The sequence below is a fragment of the Mchenga conophoros genome, linkage group LG2 (genome assembly GCF_057382185.1).
Source record: "Mchenga conophoros isolate Kocher_MC1m ecotype Shallow Benthic linkage group LG2, M_conophoros_male_GT1.1, whole genome shotgun sequence".
Classification (NCBI taxonomy): domain Eukaryota; kingdom Metazoa; phylum Chordata; class Actinopteri; order Cichliformes; family Cichlidae; genus Mchenga; species Mchenga conophoros.
In genome coordinates, this window is record NC_140527.1 from 25237341 (window position 1) to 25259124 (window position 21784).

The following is a 21784-nucleotide window of genomic DNA, read 5'->3' on the forward strand; positions in this document are numbered from 1 at the left end:
GCAACACCAATGAAATCAAATTTGCCACATCACGATGCACTGTTTTGACTCGCTTTCCTCTCTTTTCAAAGGAGACAGATTGATTTCCTTATGACCAGGGACGATATGAGAATGAATGGGGAGCTAAAAGGCTTAGAGAAGGCTGTGTAAAAAACATAGATGGCAGTAATCCTTTTACTCCCCCACCGAGCCCTGGAGCCGGAGCCAAGACCCAGAGGGAGGCTTGAGTCTCCAGTAGAGGCCCCAGTCAGCACACATGAGTGCAGCACATCCATGTAGTCACTTAAAGGTGCTCAGACCATGTATAAAGTCTTCTCTCTCTGTGTGTCTTTGCTAACAACATATTCGAGACTTGCTCCTCTGTGCATTTATTTTATTCACAAAAGGGCACCATCCAAACATGAGAGCTGAGCTGCAGATACACAAATTATGCAACAAAAGCTATGGTAAACACAAGCTGCTGGAAAGTGATTTCACTAAGGCTTTATTTTGAATGTCACTCTTCGGCTGTTCCAGAGGTTAACTGCACATTTAAAATTCAGACATGTGTCCATGCGAATATTTGTGTCCAGCTCCAAGCACGACAGACTAAATCTCTTCTACATGTCTGAACATAGCATTCACATTGTATAGTTCAGCAGAACGAAGCACCAGAAATGCTGTGATGGTGCAGAAAAGCATCTCCGTGCATTTGTGACCTTGTCTTTACCTGTGTGTTGCTCTCACTCCCTCAAGACACTCTTGCCTTGTCAGCCCTTTGCAGCGCTTTAAAAATTTACTCTGTTTACATATTTAATGCTTTCTTTTTCTTAACTGGCCAAAAAAGTAAAGCTATTTCTGGCTTTAGGGGTATGTCCTCTTGCTTTGATCACCACTGCGTTAAAAATACGTTCACGTGTAAAAGTGAAACTTGCATTCGGACTCCATTAAAGCTGAAGCAGTGATGACAAAGAAGTCAAAGTGGAATAATGATGAGGAGACAAAGGAAGAGAGGGCGATGTGGCTGATGATTAAAGAGCGCAAAGATTATTATTTGTGAATAATGCGAATGACGAAGAAGAAGCAAGAGCAAAGGAGGTGCGTCCAGAAGGAAGACAGGAGTGAAAGATGAGGGGAAGAAAGGACGTACAAGATGGAACAGTCAGCAATGTGACAGGGGGCAGACGGAGCACGAAAGAAGAGATTCACCCTTTGGCTTCTTGCTGTCTCTTCTAGTTTACTCCACATACACTGACAACACATACACACACATCACTGTCACTGCCAGCGCTGCTCCACTGCCTGTCTCTGTCCTGCTGGTATCATTTCAGTTTTTTGGGAGGGGGGGGGGGGGGGGGGGTGTTTTTTGTCTTTTGCCCACAGCTGCTGGGTCAGAATGTGTGTTTATCAGGCAATGTCAAGCAGATACCCGACGACAATCTCTACTCTACTGGAAGACGATACTATAAGTAAGCTAAAAGGCTGCTCGCTTATTCACAAGGAGGCGCCACAGCAGGTAACTATGCATGTTTGATTTGTCAGATTTTTTACGCCCTGATGCCCTTCCGAACGCAACCCCGCAAGGGATTTGTGTCTTCTCCCAGGATCAAAGCAGGGATCTTTCGCTTGTTAGGGGAATGTGTAAACCACTACAATATGATTTACTCTGGATACTGTTAGTAAAGATCCTTATAATGTAAACAACACATTAAAAACCAGTCAGCAAGTGAGAGGGTGCAAATGAGAGACAGGTTATCCCATATATGCAGCATGCTCTGAAGCAAAAGCGAGGGACACGGTTAAATAAAATAAAGAAAGGAGCCAACATTGATGCTGAGATTTCATTCTGAAGGAGCTTCACATGAACACTGATGGAGTTCATAGGAGAGATGACCTACTTTTACTAAACCTAAATGTGCGATACACCAGGTCAGCTTTCTATCTTTCCTACACTTGAGCTTTCCAATCACACATTTGCTGACATTCAGAAGATGAATCATGAGTTAATTATTAAATCCTCCATGAAAAAAGCCAGTCAATTAGCCAATTCTTGTTTTTAAAGATGCAACTTTTGCTGCGTCACTTCAGGTCTTGAGGCTGAAAATAGTGACTCATAGCCGAAAAGTAAAAAACAGTCATGCGTTTCTTATTCAGTGCCTCCACAATCTGTTTGCTATTTCCCGTCGTCTCTATCATGGTGTTCTCTAACAAATTACTAATGAAGTCTCACAGAATAGACTGAGAAAAGCACAGATACTCTAAAGAAGTCAACCGGCAGGTCTCACATATCTTTTGTGCAATACATAAAGCAGCATGCACTCAGCATGCTGCAAATAGTAGCTACCAATAACAATATTATACTGTTTATTTGTTATAATCATACATATCCAATTCCAAGCTAATCCAAAATAACTAAGGTAACTGTTGCATAGGCAACTTTTAATCACATGAAATTTGTTTATTTATAAGGAACCCCATTAGCTTCCACAACAGTGGTTGGTAGTCTTCCTGGGGCCCAAGCCATCAAATACAATCAAATAAAATGTTACGCAATAAAGTCGATGGAAAATATCCACATAAGTGATAATACATTTTCTGTTTTGCAATAACTGGTTAACATTGCCTAGCAGATGAGGACAGCATTTTGCCGGTAATGAGCCAGACATTGTTATGTCATTTTGAATCGGTGGAAACCAAAGCAGAGCAAAAAGAGACTCTGTATCATCTTTACATCTTCCAAAGTGGCCATATTATATATTATATATAATATAATATAATATAATATAATATAATATAATATACATTTCTCAAGATAACTACAGCGCAACCTAGAGCACAATTTGGGTGAAGGGCCATTAGGTGATCACTGTGTCCATGTTTTGCCAAAAATACACTAATACTCTAGGAGGAGTGACAAATTGTGTGCAAATGATGAAAGTGACCTTGACCTTGGGCAAACTGTGGGTGAAGGCCCCTTAAATGGTAAATGGCCTGTATTTGTATAGTGCTTTACTTAGTCCCTAAGGACCCCAAAGCGCTTTACACTACATTCAGTCATTCACACACACATTCACACACAGGTGATGGCAAGCTACATTGTAGCCACAGCTGCCCTGGGGCGCACTGACAGAGGCGAGGCTGCCGGGCCCTCCGACCACCACCAGTAGGCAACGGGTGAAGTGTCTTGCCCAAGGACACAACGACCGAGACTGTCGGAGCCGGGGCTCGAACCAGACACCTTCCGATTACAAGACAAATTGCCAACTCTTGAGCCACGATCGGTCAGATAAAATTCTGACCACTACTGTAGGACGACGAGCAATTGTTATGACTTTTTGTGGACAGATGGACGGAAGTCATCAATCACTTGACCTAAAATTCATATTTCAGAATAAAGTTCTTGCGCTCTTCTTTAGTCTTTTGGGTGCACATAAACATCATCAGAATACATACTTGTATATAGTATTGTGTGTGTGTTTTGAGAAGGAATATACATACCTGCAAACACTGCAGACAAAGCACTTGGGGTGGTACGTGCGTCCCAGAGCAGAGACCACTTCTCCCGTGATGAAGGTGTCACAGCGGTCACAGCGTGTACCATACAAACGCTGATAGTCTGCTGTACAGATGTATTCGCCCTTCTTCTGGAAGAAGCCAGATTGTGCTAAATCACAGTTACACACTGTGGACAGAATGGTGAGAGACAGGAAAAGTGGGCCATTGGAAACAGTAAGGCATACAAAACAGAATTCTATATGTCTGTTTTTATTTCTATTTTTGGTTTTCCGCTTTAAGAGAACACATTTTTCTTTATCTGTCATCTGCTCTTTTTCTCTGTTTTGTTCCTCTACCAACACATGTTTTTTTTCAGTCAGCACGTTTTTCATTCAGTCTGAGTGCCCTCCTTTTTTACCTGTTTGTGTGTGTATACGTGTGCTTGGTTGTGCTGTGTGTGTCTGTTTGTCTTCACACACGGCTGCTAGGGAAGTTATTCAGTTCCAGACAGTGGTGAGCCAATTTGCAGTGATGGGAATATAATTATATAATCAGTGGAAAAGTCATTTTGTGCTAAACAATGTGAAGAAGGAGACAAAACAACAAACCACAAGCTCCCAACATCATCAGGACATCCACTACGGTCTCATTACATTTCACTGGAGAAGACATCAACATTTCTTGCTGTGTATGCACAAGGTAAGTGCTCAGTTTGTGTATGTGTTTATATATATTGTGGATCCCAAGCAGACAGTACGTGCTACAGCCCTTTGCTGTGTAACTGAGAGGGAATTCCAGTGGGTGTAACAATATAGCCAAGAGGCATTTTCACAGATCAGCGGCCGGCGTGGTCTCTAGTTTCTTCCTATGCAGTTAACCAACAGAAAAGGCTGACAATTACTGGAACATCTGACTGAAAAAACTATTATTACCTGATACATATTGCACTAATAAAGGTCATTAGAGAGGTACTTGTATAAACATTTTGGGTTTCTTTTATTGTTTTAGCCAAATGAGAAATTCTTGAAACCAACATAAAGAGTATTTAAACCTTTGCCAATGCTGAACTTCACCCTCTCTTTCGGCATTATAGCTTTGACCCAGTAATTACTCATTTGCTGACACGGGCACTGTAATTAGACTTCTGTATAGTATACAATTATCATGTAACATAGCAGCAACCACTATAACAGTTCAGATGGCAAAGCTTCAGATGGAGCCAGCCATCATTCTTATCTAAACACTTCTCACTAAACATTGGTCTAATATCAAATAGGGGTCTTTTTTCTACATTCATAACAAAACCTGAATCGAAACCTGATGTTTTTTTCCCCACATTTCAGTGTGAACACATGTCCATACACATCAGACTGAACTCAAAATGTCAGTTTGCATGTTTAAGGTTGGTAATGTCACAAACCATAATTTAATTCTAGTTGAATTTCATGCTTCAGGCTGTTTGTAGAAGTCTTTCCTTGCTGCTTTATAGGCTCCCTTACAGAATCCATATGTGTATCCCCAAAGCAAGTGAGTTGTGTGCTTATATGCACATAGCAAAGGAGTGGTAACTTAATTCATTATTCATAACAATTGATTATTTCTGACTCAGAGACTCAGTGTACAATCTGTGTTTTTCTATATCTTAGACCTTTACAGTCATGTGAAAAAGAAAGTGACTTTATGCAGTTCTGTGCATAACGGAAAAACTAAGTAAACCATTACTGCTTCTACAGGCCTCAAGAGGTTAAGTATCACCAGATTTCTTCTATATGCACTTGAATAGGTGATCATATATCAAGTGTGACCTCCTCTATGAAACCAGAAGTTGTGACAGTTTGCTGTTTAGGAGCATTCAGATGTGTCTTAACACAATCCCTAAATCTTCCCATCGAGAGGTCAGACTTTGCAATGCTCAGTGGAACTGGAAAAAACAAAAGCGCTACATCTCAGACTTTACAGACCTCAGTTAGCATTTTAGATCTTAAGTTTCATGACAGTACAATTAGGACCTGGGCACACAGCCGTTACTGAGCTAATCATGAACTCCTCTTTATGCCAAAGTATTCTAGACTCAAATGTGAGGCCATCTGTCCTATAGCTGAAGCTTTACTGAAACTGGATCATGCAACAGGACAGTGATTCCCAAGCACAGCAGAAAATCTACAACAGACCACCTGAAAATGAAAGAAACAAGGTGCTACAGTGGCACAGTCAAAGTCTAGACCTCAATGCTGTGGTGCATAAACAAACAACTGCAAACCTCAATGAACTGAAGCATTGTTGTGAAGAAGAGGGGGCCAAAATTCCTCCAAAACAACAATTATTCCAAGTGCTAAAAGTGGTTCTACAAGATACTAAATCATGACGTGTAGTTAATTTTCACAGGAGTGCATAGAGTCCCGTGAAAGTAGCTAATAACATGTAGCAGCAGTTAGAAAATAAACAAAACCCATCCTCCAGGACGTTAAGTGACTGTTAAATTATCACTACACCTAGACAGAATATTCAGTGTTTATGATGTCAGGAAATTATGTATTAAAAACTATATCAACACCATAAGCAGTAGGTCTGAGCTGGTAAGTATTAATAAACTCTTTTTGACATGATATTGTTATGGTGCTTGTTCCATGTGGAAACATCACCTGCTGAACACAGAGACTCTTGCATAAATGACCTCCAAAAGACAGGTGAACTTGTGGTGTTGTTGGACCAGAGCAGACTCTGTGCAGAAATACATCACATGTCCCTGGTGAAGCAGGAGGTCTTGCAAGCAATGGTCAGTGAGTTAGAAACACATCCAGCATTTGCCTCCCATGTTTCTAAATTTGAACTCCAGTGTGTGTGTTTCTGTGTGTGTTTAATTTTCACTCAGATGTTTTAATTAGCCGATGATGGAGCGGTGGCCTACCCAAGATGTACCCTTTGTCCTATGACAGCTGGAATAAGCTACAGCCTCCCACCACGACCCTGACCTCAATAACTGTGAAAAAAAAATAATGCATTGAAATATGAATGCCATGATGTTATTTTGTGAAACTCTGGATGCATGAGAAACTCCTGTGTTTCTACACTGAAGCCAAATCACTGACTATCATCATCATATGTAAAGGAAATATAAGCTTTAGGGAAAATCAGTAGGTTAACAGTATCAGGTTAACTGCTGCTAAATGACTGCCACAGTAAATAAATATCTTCATTTACCAAGGCATCACTCTTCTTACGATGGAATGAATCACCTTCAATACCAATAACTTACTGATGTAAAATGGATTTATACTGGCCACATACTACAGACTGCTCTAGGCAGTACTTGGCTCCCTACAGCCGCCCAGTTTTCAATTTTTGTTGGCAGGCTGAGAGTTCACAGACATGCAGACATACACATAAACCCTTCAAAGGGGCTCATTTAATCTCAAGCTGTTTATGAGTGGAGCACATTGACTTAATGGTGTAATAAAAGATCAATGGGCCCTCACTTAAAAACAAAACAATCTCCCTCAGGAGAATGGAGACACATAAATCCATCCCCGATGAGGTGGCACACTGCGTATGCAGAGATAGCATGACAGAACTGGACAGCGTGCACACTGAGATGCGATCGCAGCAGATCTTTATCATTTTGACAGGTCATTGGCATTGAGGCACAGTGGGTGCAGATTTGCAGTAGAGGAGCATAAGAAGATCCATAAGGAGATCCACAGCTCTCAGATATAAAATAGCTTGTTTATATAAATGTGTGTGTGTGCCTGCGCCAACCACATTTCCAGAACCACTGAACAATGGCACATAGCTTCAAAAAGTGCCTCGACTGCATTTTGAGCCAGACTTACTAAGGCTCTTACCAGAAACCCAAATCACAGGCTATCCAGTTCCTTTACGGAAAAAAGGGAATGAGAGGGTAAATATTTCCACTCTATTAATGTTTTCACCATGGAAAAAAAAATCATTGTGTCTTGAAATGCCAATCACTTAATAAAAACAATGTTTTCATCTTCTCAAACTAAATTGAAGTCAATGACTGGATTCATTTCGTCTGGTTCTCGCTTGCCTCTCTCTTTTCCTTTTCCTCAGTCTCTCCACCCTCGTTCTCAAAATGATTTGCTTTTCAGTCTTGGCCCAGATTGATTTCTAAATAAGTGAAATCTGCTCAATTAGCCTAATGCACTGTATATATAAGCATATGGATGCTGGATCGAACCACAGCCAGCTGAACTGATCAGCTCAGCCTGGATTGGACGGGAGAGATGTGTGGTTCACCTGTTGGCTTATCGCGCTGTTTTCTTCAGGCGATAAGCCGGTTGCATTGCAAAGGACTTCCCCCCTTACCCAGTTGCCAGGAGGATATAAACCTTCCACGGTTGCCCTAGAGACAGCTAGGTCCCAGTTTGAGTGATGAGGTGGTGGTGGTACTGGTGGTAACTCATTCGGAGAAGCTTTAGTTGAACGGGAAGCTGTAAATACCAAACCTCGTCTTTCATAATCTGATGATCTGTAGCCAGGTTCTCTGTTACTGTAATTGTGACATAAAGGATTATACCATGTTCTGATTTATATAGTTCTAACCTAACCAAACAACCTTTAGCAGACATTAATGATGAAATGAGAATTTTTGCAGCTACTCTTTTTATTGGATTTAAAGACTTTCCACAATATTTCTGTAACTACAAACATGCCTATTACTACGAATCAATCATTACATCAGATCAAACTACAAGTATTGCTTGTTTGCTTTAACAGGGTAATCACTTTGTAATGTGCACCTGAGTGAGTAACCAAAAGAAAATTACACTTTTTAGATATTTGAAAAAAAAAGTGCCATTCATAACACTTTCCTAAAAAGCTTTCCACTTTTACAAGCCTACTCAGAAGGAGTCCTTCTACTTTCCAAGTACTCCCAATTCAACTGTGACCATCAAGCATATTTTCTAAGCTCATCCCTCAGAATTTTAGGTGCCAGCACAGTGGGTGGAGTTGGGAGTGAATCCGGTGTCTCTGCTGCTGCTGCACAGTTGTGGCCCAGCTTGGCTTTAAGAAGAAAGATTTTGGTTAGAGCCACACAACCAGCACCACATGGGTGCGGGCACACACCCATAAAAACAAGAGCCCAGCACAACTGACTGAAAACTTTTCTGGTCTGCTTTAATATCCTCTGAATAGACCGTGAGGATTTTTACTGTGCACGTCCCACATCGATGTGCACAACTCAAAAGGCAATAAAAAGACTGTTTTGTTTGTTTGTGTAAGAAATGTGTATTATTCCGTGGAGACGTGGAGATTTATTGTCATTTAAATGCCTAAATAAAGACGAGCTTTGCAGAACCAAATTAGATCAAACACTTAATTTCATTTATTTGCTTGTTTTATGCTCTCTCCCTGAATGACATGCTAATGAGGGAAACCAAAGGATGACGCTTGTCTTCTTGATGTATTTCATTCTGGGGCCGTGCAGGAAGCATCTAGAGATAATAAGTCTCCTTATTAGAGGTTAACATGTAGGCTGGTGTCTGCAGCTGTGGTCATTATAACAGCAATGATTAGGCATCCACGGGGGGTCTGCCTGATTGGGTATTTATCTCCAGCCAACAGACGCAATTAAAATTCCCTTCTGAAAGTCAGCCCAAAACAGAACTCTAAAATAGTCCGTCACCTCCTTAAACCCCCCCCCCATTTCTCCCCTTCTCTGTCTGTGACTTTCCGTTTCAAGACTGCTTCCAAATTTTTGTGGCTCTGAGCACAAAGTCTCCGCTTTATCTCAATTTGCACCCTCTCTTCTCACCACTACAGAGCTGTACCTCAACACAGCCTCGCCTTTTTTTTACAGTGTTCCTTCCCTTGCTCTGTCTGTCACTGTAACTTTTTCCCACTGCTTATTACGCCACACTTAGATTTTCATAATGTGCTATTAAGTGAATCGACATGCTTTTGCAGTACCGTAAAGTAGCCTCGCGGCACATTTTAATTGCTGTCAGCATTGTGCTAATTTCCCAACCTTTTGCAGGAAAATACAGGCAGTCACAGATAGTTTAGCAAAGGGACATTTAGTAGTGGGGCAGTGACAAGTTTCATTAGAGAAAGAACTTCAGACGCACATCTGTGGTACCAACATGGGGCCCTCGCTGCCCTCTCCCTGTCCCCCCGGATCTGAGGCTCTCTGACAGGAGGGAACACTTCAAGAGTAAATAATGCGTTTTCTCAAGTTGTGCCAAATCGTGGGGCGCTGGAAGAAGGGGTCAGACAAACAGGAAGAGGAGACAGACAAAAGGCACACTAGCAGCTCTGTGAGGCACTGCGCTTCAATCTCAATACTCTTAAGAGGCGTACAGTTGATATGCAGGTAATGCAGGTTGAGCTTTTGCACATACTTTACAGTGCATGCAGTTTAATTTAATGTATTAGCATGCTAAAGCTCACTACTTAGCAATATGCATACAAGTGAACTGATGACAGCATGAATTCATTGTCTATGAAGAATTTGTACATCCATACCAAATTTGTGACAATTAATCAGGTGAATTCAGTAAATAACTAAACTTCTGATCCATATCAAGAGATGTAGTAAGGTTCAACCATCCAGTAGTTTTTGGGACATTTTTGTCTGGACCAACTGGACAGTGCTGCCACCCCTTGAGCTCTGATTCAAGCACGTCTAAAGGAAAACGGCAATAGAAGATAGACGGAGATGTTTTTATAGGAAAGGGCAAGAGAAGGAGGAGGCGGGTGGACAGCTAAAGGCTAAAGCAGAGAGAAAGCATGCATGAGTGGCAGGGCTTCCCTCATATTTGGCTGCTGTAGTTGATGGAGACAGATGGTAGCCCAGTGGAGTCTCTTCATACCAGCAGACTGAGGCCTTCAGCTTTTAACCCTAAGAGAGCTGATGAGAGATTCTGAGGGGAAGGGAAAACAAGACATGAACGAGATCACAGACACACAGAGACAGCCAGACGGCTACAGATGACGCTTTGAAATAAGCCCTAAACATGCTCCATTTGTCGGTATGTCCGAATGCGCTTGTCTAACACGGCTTCTTCTTTACAATCAAGAAAAGACTCCTTCTCTGAAGAAGACACTTGCACACCTAGGAAGCTGCACCTCACTGTTCCAAGCAAGCACACACAGACACACCTAGAGGAAACAAAAAGGTTCTCAGTATGTGAAAGCCATGTTCGTATGAGAAACGAACAGAGGTATAATGCCTGCCATCTAAACCGAATCCAGAGTCGTAAGGGAAAAGCGCCACTTCCTGCCACACTCCCTTCTCCCTCCGCCAGAATCTCTCCCTAGCAACCATGCATTGGCGTGGTGATTGGACCGGCGTACCAGCGGTTGCTATAGCTACAGGAAGCTCCCCTTTCCTGTAACCCCCTCGTTTTTTTGTGTGGTTTTTTGTGCTTTTTCTGTGTCTGTCTTTCTGTTTCTCCTCATAACCTTGCTGTCTTTATTTCTCTCTTTGTTTTTTTTATATTCTACTCCCCACTGTACTTCTCTCCATTACAGTCTCTCCCCTTGCCTTCAGAGAGCAGTGGCAGTACAGTACAGTAGGCTGATGTTAATATGATGGTGGCTGATGGCTTCCAAAGGGAGGCTGGATTGACTGAGACAGATCTGCAGAGAAAGAGCCAAAGATGCTGCTACTTTATAAAAGCCCCGGTGAGAATATCAGCCAGAAAGGGTGCATTAGCAGAGCAGTCAAGTATTTATCTGACCTGTCTGAATAAATCTTGTATTCCCCTCAGCGCTGTTTTATGAGAGAAATCTGCTTTGTCTCAGAAAATAAATAACTACCGGGAGCAGGTTTGCAGTTTATGTGCAAAGGTGTCTGTGTTTGCATCTGTCTCCTGCTCTGTTTAGATATTTGCTTCTCTGTGTCTGTGTTCTTTGTTAGTCTGTGAGCTGGCTGCATAGGAAGCAAGCACCTTGATTTATGTTTGAGTTAGCCTTATGCTTGTGACACTGACAGGCTCCCTCTGTTTTTGCTGGAATCTAAGAGTGCCAATTATGCTTTGGGTAAATGTGGTCACTATGTCACTGAACCAGTATGCACTAGTCAGCCCATATAGCAGTAATAGAACACTCCATCGTTACACACTATAGCTGCTGACAAGCGCTACAGGATGCATGTATTCAGGGGCTGTTTAATCATTCTGTGAGCTGGCTTCTGTCTTCAGCGTTTTCCATACTTCTTCTTCTTTTTTTGTCTTGATATTTTCCAGCTGATTGCATGGCTGCTTTTTCATGCCATAATCAGCTGCGGTATAATGGGTTCAAATGAGATGATTAGTGATCTGTTCCTCCTCTAACTAATGCATGAGAGATGAATTATGGTAATGTAGCATGCAGAAGGTTCATAAGTGTGGGCAAAGATAGAGGGAGAATGAAATGATAAATGATGTGGCTGTATGTCCATATGTGTTTTTACATGCTAAGAGAATGTGGGAGACAGTAACTGAGAGTGTCAGACTTTTTAAGACTGAATGATCAGGAGCTATTCAGTGGGGCATAGTCAGCCCTTTTGAGGAGAAAAGGGGGCTGGATGCAATACAGACAGAAAAGGAGAAGTAGGAAAAACAGGAGGGAGATTTTTTGTCATAGTTTCACAGTGAAGATGAAGGAAATGGTCAAGGTCAATAACCTGCGCACTCATTCTGATTTCTAAAAAGAGAAAAAAAAAGGCCAGGAAAGCGCAAAATCAAATGATGAAACACATCCCGGTCTCAAAGTTCATAACCAGGAGTGATAGATAAAGATATTGGCTGCCGGGCAGTGAATTTTCACTACGGTGTGTTGGCATAATACAGTTTAGCCATTAGCCTCCAAATTGCACACACCGCTTGCCAATGTCATCCTGCCCCGAGATGAGAAATTGATTTCATGCTTGAGTGACTGTCATGAGGAAAAAGAAGAAGATGGAGAAAGCAAAAGAGAGAGAGAGAAGAAGAATCAGAAAAAACACATGACAGAGATGGACAGACATGGGAAAAATCCTACCAATGCATTCAGGACATTTTTACACTCTCGAAAAATATACAGAGAACAAACTAAAAGCCAAAGTCAATGCAGACAAAAGGGGAAAGATGGAGTTTGCGAAGTTCAACGGAACATGGAACATGTTTGTGTGTGAGGGGGATTTACACACTGAACAATAAAAGCTTTAGAAAACTGCTGGGTGTGCAGCAGTCCATACGGGAGAGCATATTATGGGCAGGTTTGTGTCAGAGCCTGGCCACACAATAGTCCCCCATTGCCTCATGGGAGCAGGAGAACTGTCTGGAACACGAAGGGAGAGATTTGTCAGATAGGTGTAGGCTAAGATGATGCGATCAGTGACAGCTTTCCATTAGCATCGCGCTGCTACGAGTGTGAAGAAGAGGAAGAAAAGAAAGTGAGAATCAGACTGGCATTATACTAGTGATGATGTAATGTTTAGGCGACACAAACGACCCCCCATCCCCCCTCTTTTTCTCTTTTCTGCTCGGTTTCGGTGCTCTGCCCCCCTTTTTCTCTGGGGCACAGAACAGAGCCTTTCGATTGGTTAATAGGACCATAGAGATGCTGAGAATATCCACCAACCAGGGCCCGGGTGCCCCTTCACATCGTTACCACAGCAACCCCACACAACCACAGTGAGCGTGCACACATGTATACAGTAGACGTGCGTGCTTATAAACACGACTGCATGTGTGCACAATAAGCTTTTTTTGTTTTTTTTTACATGTGTGACAGCTAGATGTAACAACAATCCTCAGAAGAATAGCCTTCTGTGAGTTTATCAACTGTAGAACGTCTGGGAGCTGCACAGCACTGTAGTGCAGAGAATAACAAACCCAACTTACCCACCATTGCTTCACGATTATCTAAAGACTACTCAGTAGAGCAGGGCGATATGACCAAAAATATTTATCACGATATACATTTGAAAATTTGCGACAACGATATAACTGACGATATAATTGACACTAGACAAAATGCTTTACAACTCCACAACTTTATTAGTGCAAAAAAAACCCATCAATGTATTTTCACTTAAACAAGCAGCTGTTTTTTATGTGCATTAAAGTTATATAAAAATGTAACAGTGCAAATGCAAATTCCTTGCTAACATTAACCAAAAGGCATTTCCAGTGGAAATTGGCCGACATATCCTCAGCATAACCATGTATAATATCCACAAAACTTAAAAAGAGGTTCTACACACACAATACCGTAATGTTATGTTGAAGTATCACAGTACATATCACTCCGCGAGGCTCCTGCCTACGACAGCCGTAATGCTCCGACAATCCATCAAGCTGTGCGGCTTCGTAGCTTAGCAAAGTCGTTCTAAAATATTTGACAGATTTTCGAGCGCCGTGTACATAAAATCGTTTCGAGGTCAGTAAACACAACCAGAATTCAAACATAAGGCACACGGGATTATAAGGGGCACTGTCGATTTTCAGAAAAATCAAAGGATTGATTTTAAGTGTGCCGTATTTTCCAAAAAACCACGGTAATAAAGACGGCCCGCTAGCATGCTCTACCAAAAATAGTGCTTTGTTGTGTATCTGACGGACGAAAGCTAAACCAGTTCCACACCACTGAAGTTGCAGCATTTTTAAAAACCAATTCTGGTTCATTTGCTTCATTCAACGATCTGCTTTCGCCTTTCTCATTCTCCGTCGCCGTCATGCTTTTTCCGTCATGTGCGTATGAAAACAAATGCACTGCGCATGCGCGTTTTACCCATATTCTATCGCGCTATTTCATTTTCTTATCGTTGCCCAACATTATACCGGTATTACTGTGAACGGTATGATATGGCCCAGCCCTACTACTCAGGACGTTTCCTTATGTAAAAAAGTTGTCGGGGTGTTAAAAAAAAGAAAAAGGCAGTTGTCCTGTCTCACAAAAAAAAACAGGGAATGAAAAAAAAAAGAAATAATATTTTTTTTGTTTTTTCATTTTTTAAAAATTTGCACTGAATAATGTTTACAGTGGAAGAGTTTGCACAATTCTAATGAGCTTGAAACTCAATTTTTGGTACGACAGCATTTATTCTTTGGCACAGCCTGAACTCTCTGAGCAAAGCTTTCTTGTCATTTGTAGTCTACAGGAATAGTTCTCCAGGCTTCTTGAAGGACATTCCAAAGCTCTTTTTTGGATGTCGGCTGCCTTTAGTTCCATTCTGTGTCAAAATTATCCCACACTGCTTCAAAAATGTTGGGGTCTGAGCTCTGGGGTGACCAATCACTGACTCACAGTACTCCATTGTGTGGTTTTTTTATCCAGGTATGCTTTTACTGCATTGGCAGTGAGTTTGGGATCATTGTCATGCTGAAAATGAAGGCATGAAGGCGAATTTATGGTTCAGCAGGGGTAGTGTATTCATATTCCGCTGGTAGTCCTGGGATAACCCGTGCACCTGCAGAGAGCTCTGTTATCAGATGTATGCAGTGTACAAAGTATGTGGTACAACCAGTCTGTGGACAACTCTTACTTGTGCTATTGTTGGTGCGTCAGCCAGCCGTGGAGAAGAGCAAAGCTATAACATTCAAAGAGCTGATGGGAAACTAGTGTTAAAAACAATAAAAGGTGTCCACTACTGTCTGTGCTTTTTTTTGTGTATTTTTTTTTATCTTTTTTCTGAAGTTCTTCCATTCCTGGTGAGCTCCTCCACCATACCTGTCAACCAATCAGCATTTGGCTAACTCCATGTCACTGGATGCAGTGACTGGATGCAGTTAGGATTTTGGAGGACTACAAAGGAGCATGTCTGCGATGGGTAAAAACCCCCCTCGACAGACAAATTTGCAGGACCCTAAATCACGCTTTAACAGTCGTACACTTTCACGATGTTGTTGCGTGGTGGATGAAAATCTGACCAGATGCATCTATTAGCTCATTTGTTTGCTGTTTCTTAAGGACATGACTTTCAGAAACAGTTCATTTGATTCTTTTTAAGCTCTGTCACTTCTTCTTTTTTTGTCCTTCAATTGTGCAGTTTCTTCAATTTTTTTCACGGACATGCTGCACAGGATGCTGAGATTTGCCAAGCTTTCAGCTAATAGCTCTTTTTGTTCTCGTTTTGTTGGTGCACACATAAAGTTTTGTGCTTGTCAAACTGCTTTATTTTTGGCACTTTTCAAATATTCATATAAAGAAATGGGAAAAATTATGTGTTTTTGCAACAGACTGATGCTAGCAAAGTGCCTAAAGATACAAAAAAAATGCTTCTTCGTTAAGCTGTTATGCGTAATGCAACACTGGTTCATCCCTCGCTACTTTTGCGCTTGAATAATTTGTACTTCATAATTAAAGGGCTTTATAAAAAAAATATTCCTTTTAAAATGGTCAGGTATAATAACTGAACAGAGAATGATTGAAAAAGTAGCCAATGTCCACAGAATTTTTTTTTAAAGACCCTTACAAATCCTTTACAAACTAGTGATTAAAACCACTTTAAAAATGTACAAGAAAGCTTGGCTGCTTGGAAGGAAAATATAAAGAAATGAGGCGTGGCTCAAGACTCTTTTAGCACACTGTCGATTGATTTGGGTGTATATAATATAATATAATATAATATAATATAATATAATATAATATAATAAATGTTTGCTCCAAATCCCTTGTAGAGCATTAAACGATAATAAACCATTCCTCTAAGCAACTCGTGCTACCAATGCAAACATATTACAGAAAAGATGTGGCAAAGCGATTCCTTTTTCATTTGTCCTGTAACAGTTTTGGTCTCAAATGTTACAAAGAACCGATAAGTAACCCACAACTTACTGACTGTCTTTGTTTTAGTGTGGAACTATTAACATAATTCTGAGAGCGCTTGCTCAAGGCTGTACAGCAGTGTGACAAACAGCATTCCTCGTTTCTTTCATTTCCAGTTTTCATTTTACACATGCACAGACACGTGCTTATCACGAGCCCCTTTCAGACTTGCCCTTCACTCTGCAAATGTTGCCAATTGTACATGTCAGTTTTGCATTTGAAATGAACTATGAGTCAGTCTGATTTTTGCTGAGCCACATAAAAATACAAATCCCATTCATCAGACTGTCAACCTCCTAAATTTCCCTCAACTTGAATGTCAGTTGGTCACAGTGTGAATACATTTTGCCTCCAAAGTCTACAGCATAACCAGTGTACATTTTACCTGGGTGTGTAGCTCTCAAAATGTCAATTAACCCTGCAGTAAAACATGTTATAGAGCATGCTGCCATGTAAATGTGCTTTACACAATAGACAAACACAAATTACAAAAGTGAAAGGCATTCCACACAACTCCTACACTAAGAGGGTGTGTGACTATGTCACCATTGTTTCTATTGGAGGTCACCGGTGCTCTTCCACTGCAAAGCTAAATCAGTCTCATTAATCCACAGCATACAATCTCTTTTAAGTTGCCAGCAAATTAACAGGCTACCTTAGCAGGAGCCTGAGTCGCCTGCAAAGCACCTCTGATCCATTCCAATCCCCACCGTTTACTAATAGTAGCACTCAGCATGTACGCTAGAAGACGGATGAAAAAGTGCATGGGCAGTATCTGCAAGCGTGCATGTGGGTGTGTGCTCAGCAGACGAAGACGTGACCAAGATAGATGTCTTGTTTCTGGCCTACCACTGGAATTCCCAGTTCTTTCTAACCATGGCCACCCAGGCTTGGGAACTGTGCAAGGCAGCTCCAGTTTGTGTGATTTTTATATAACTGATTCATTTCTTACCGGTGCAGGTGAAACACTTGACATGAAAGTGGGTCTCTTGTACTCGTACCACTTCGCCTTTGCAAACTTCCCGACATCGCTGGCACCGGATTGGCCCAGAGCTCCGCTGACCGCCTGTTGAGTCTTGGCGATAAGCTGATGAAGGCATAAAAAGAACATTTACTGAACTTAGCTATGGTCCGCTAACACACACATTAAAACATAATTTTGAAAGTTGTGTTGACTGTTCCCATTCCCAGTTTCCTTAAGATTTAGTTTTCCTCTCTCTCAAAGCACATTTGCAGTTCTCAACCTCTGACAAAGTTCTAAGCTTCACAGGCCTTTTATATGTAACTGATGCTAGCTTTTAAAGACACCAAGTTATAGTTACTTGTATCTATATATATATCTATATCTATCTATATACATGGGTGTGTGTGTGTGTGCATTAACCTGCATGGACATATTGCCGTCGTTCCTGCCATTTTTTTAATACTATTTCTTGATTTTTTTAATTCTTGCCCTCTTAAACTAAATTTAATCAACTTCCCCCTGGGATTAATAAAGTATTCTGATTTTAATATGCAGTATAAACGGAGTCTGGTATGAGTTCAAGCAGGCCAGGGAATCAAGCTCAGCTGCAATCGCAGCAGATGATCTTTTCTCAAAATTACATACTAATGTAGTTTGATATTGCCATTGTCAGTCACACAAATGTGATTCAGAGAAACTATACAGTATACACACTATCTTCTTGGGGCGATCGTGGCTCAAGAGTTGGGCGTTCGTCTTGTAATCGGAAGGTTGCCGGTTCGAGCCCCGGCTTGGACAGTCTTGGTCGTGGTGGTCAGAGGGCCCGGTGGCGCCAGTGTCCAGCAACCTCGCCTCTGTCAGTGCGCCCCAGGGCGGCTGTGGCCACACTGTGGCTTGCCATCACCTGTGTGTGTGAATGGGTGGATGATTGTGTATAGTGTAAAGCGCTTTGGGGTCCTTAGGACCAAGTAAAGCACTATACAGACCATTTCTTTAAACAGCATGATAATACTTCTGTTAATGGGTGAAAGACATAACGCGGCTTTTCATTTTCAAGTGTTATCTGAGGAGAGAGTACATTACAGACTCCACTGTGTGCAGTTCAAACAATAAGATCAGTGTGTAGCTCTGTCAACACTTGCTCTGAAGCTGTGAGGTCTGACACCTATGTAAGCTTGGTAAGCTCCAGGCTTTCTCTCTCACTGTCTCTATTTTTCACACAGTTATACAGGATGACACACACAAACATATACACACACACATATAGACACGCACACACACACTGCTGTGTCAGTAGAGAAAGCGAGATGGATCCCCTTACCTCATTATACCTTACATGTCAGACTCCTGCAAGCCCAATAGCTATTTCACACAGTCAGGAAAGCACGTTCACACAGAAAGCCTTAAGAGTATCGGAATAAATGCAAACACAAGGAAAAAAGGTAGAAATATTCTATTAACTGAATCTAAATCTCTTGGGCTATTAAGGGCTCTTTAAAGATCCATCTTGTCCTCTGGGTTGTAAACACACTTGAATCCACAGGCAAAGAAATGGACAATGGACAACCAGTCATTCAATATATATATATATATATATTTTTTTTATATATTTATTTATATACATATATATATATATATATATATATATATATATATATATATATATATATATATATATATATATATATATATAATGGCAAAAGAGCTGGGATTTATCACTTATTTATCTCTATCTTTCAAAGCAGTATGAGAGGTCATACTCTCTGTGGAAGGGGTGTAATGGCTGGGTAACCAGCTGGCCTTGACTACCTGAATAGCTAAGTGAAGGATTGCGCTGCTAAAGTCAAAGCAGCAGCAGCATATGGGCTGCCATGACAGTGCTACCAATTCCATTTCACCGAGTGAATCCCAAAGGGCTGGCATCACTTAAACAGTCTAAGGGCCTTGCACATCTCAGAGTCTGAGCGCTCCTTGCGTGCCTCGAAGTTGACAACAGGATATTCACTGTGCACGTGAACACGAGGACGTGCATGTATGCATAACTGTAGCTGTGTATTTTCTCACTCTGGACAGGGTTGTGGGCACTGGAAATATGCAAGCATATTTTTCCCACTCCCCACCTCCCACACTGGAGCCTCTGTAAATCCATAACTTTCCTCACAATGTTGGCAGCACTAACCTGACTGATAAGTGCAAAGGCGATGGTTCAAACAATAGCACTTCCGTAAAACTATCTCTTTTTTGTCTTTTTAGTTTTTTTTATTAATGTAAAAAACAACTATTCATTAACGCTGTTCCCAGCAGGTGGACATGAGAGATGATGGGAGCTAACGGCAGAACATGTAAGCCTGTGCCAACACCTGTAAAAGACAGAGTATTTACTTACAGGTCTGACCTTCTTAATCTGGGCCAGAACAAACCTCTGGCACACAAGACAGGTAGGTAACATTGTACAAAAATTAACAATGTAGCTCAAATCTGACCGTGGTAAGGAATGGCAGTTATCAACAGGTACTTAAATTATAGGCAGGGGTGAGGTAAATGGCAAGAATTTTTTTCAAACACTCAACAAGTCTGTTTTAATGATCTAGGTGCTTGTTTAACCTCTTGAATGTCTGTGACAGAAAGAGAAAGACAGCCGAGGATCCAGGTCCAAAAGAAGCTCAGGAGCCGAAGCATTATGTAACTCTATCTAATTGTGTCAACACACTCACTCTCATTAACTGCAGCAAAGCTCTCCAAGTCCAAGCCCCTTATAGGCACCTCTCTAACAATCCTCCTTCCTCTCCCCTAGTGAGGTGTTGAGTCGTTCTTCTAAATTATGGCCACCAGACTACCAATTTAATCCACTGACTCCAAATCATTTGAGAGTAGCCTGGAAGAATACAGCCTTTGGTAACAGGTGATAACAACAGGGCTTTGGTCAGAGAGGCAGACAACATCCCCAGGGACTGAGAGGTTGCTGCTATTTCTACCCCTGACCTGACAGCCCCAGGGAAAGACATGCTGTGGGTTCAGTCATGAGGGATGCTGGGTAGCAATGAGAAAAAGAATAGGACATTCTAAGCGAGCCAATACAAAGACCTTTAGGAATTAAGATGAATTATTAAAAGGAAAAGAACTGCTTTGCAATCTGCGATTAGTTTCCAAAGCTTTTTCTTTGGTTTTCAAAAACTTAAATTTCATTGTTGAATTCTAACAAATTGAAATTGATCTCTACTGAACAAAGACCACAGGCACAAGACTTAAATCAAGGTGAATTCATTACAGAGGGAAACTTATTTGGTAGTCATCTTAAAATTGTAATTTTTATTGTTTAAAATCCATAGCATAGGAACTGCAGTTTGAGAAGTTTGCAAAAAGACTTGACTGACAGTCATTTTGATGCAAAACCATCAACTTGTAGTTTAGCAACAGAGCTGTAGTGTCTGGTAAGGTAGCAGATAATCTATCACAAGCTGTGAGAATCTCATCCATAATTTTTCAGCAGGCATCTTCCTGGACAATTAGACAGCTGGTAGCAAAACATCAATGCCTAATGTCGTTCATGTATCTGGGCGACAACTCAAGCCCTTTAGAGAAAGCTGCTGATGAATTTTTCAAATTCTGTTTTTTGCCGTTTTCTGATCCAGACACTAAATCCTCTTATAAAACTCTAAAGTGCCATGAAATCCAAGCGGCAACCAGCAATGCCAAAAGTTGGAGCCACTTGAGAAGTACGGCAGCTAGATGCTGGCTCTAAAAGACTCACTTTGTTAAAATGACTGGGAAAAACCCCAACTTCTCTGTGAATTATATTAGCTTTTGTTTTCTACAAGCCTGAAGTCACATGTGTGTCTTGGTGGCAAATTTTAAAAAGCATTACAGTATTTGATCAAGAACAAAATACTCAGCCTAGGTCCAGCTATTGTTACTGTCTATACAGGCTGGAGAGTAAAACCACAAGCATAGATATTGAAAAAATGTTATTGATACCAGTGTTATTATCAGTTCTGCTCATGGGTCTCATTCTTTATCGATTCCCTTAACGACACAACCAGGAAAAGAGTAGGCCTACAGAGGTTTTCATTGTCCAAGTATGAAAACAGTGTAAAAACAGAGTACAAATAAGGACTGCAGATGACTCAAGTGTACAAACATTTGACTGCCATGAGCTCCATGTTATTCTTTTGCAATGCGAAACAATCGGAAAAAAAGATCCCAGAACTGATGTAGTTAGGATACTGACGTACTGAAGGGTTGTTTTTTTTAAACTGTTTACTGAAATATTTTCCAGTTATAGTTATATAATGGACATGGACATAATGTGTAGACTCGTAGCTTTCATTTTAGTGTATCCACAATTAAATTGGATGAAGAGTTTACAAGTTTCAGCTCTTTAACATGGGCCAGATTTGGGTAATTCCTTCATTATGTCATTATCAATTAGGCAGATAAAAGGTCTGGAGTTGACTTAAGGTGCAGTGCTTGATTTGGAAGATTTTGCTGTAAACAGACAACATGCAGTCATGCAAGTGAAACAAGCCGTCCTAAAGCTGCGAAAACAGAAAAAACCCATATGAGAAATTGCTGCAATATTAGGAGTTGTGA

General features: G+C 41.1%; 1 protein-coding gene across 8 annotated transcripts in view; it reads right to left on the reverse strand.

Moving 5' to 3' along the window:
- Positions 1–21784, reverse strand: part of ablim3 (actin binding LIM protein family, member 3) — a 45774-nt gene that overhangs the window by 18380 nt on the left and 5610 nt on the right. For 6 of the 8 annotated variants that reach the window (XR_014894200.1, XR_014894205.1, XR_014894202.1 and 3 more), the window contains exons 2-3: positions 17183–17317; positions 3478–3661 (exon numbers count right to left, since the gene is read on the reverse strand). Coding sequence is in view for 2 of the 8 variants with exons in the window: in XM_085289941.1 (XP_085146067.1) it covers positions 3478–3661; positions 17183–17330 (332 nt within the window). In the remaining 6 variants the exon portion in view is untranslated. Of the gene's footprint in view, positions 1–3477; positions 3662–17182; positions 17331–21784 lie in introns of those variants that run through there. The other 2 variants (XM_085289941.1, XM_085289933.1) reach the window with 1 other exon arrangement.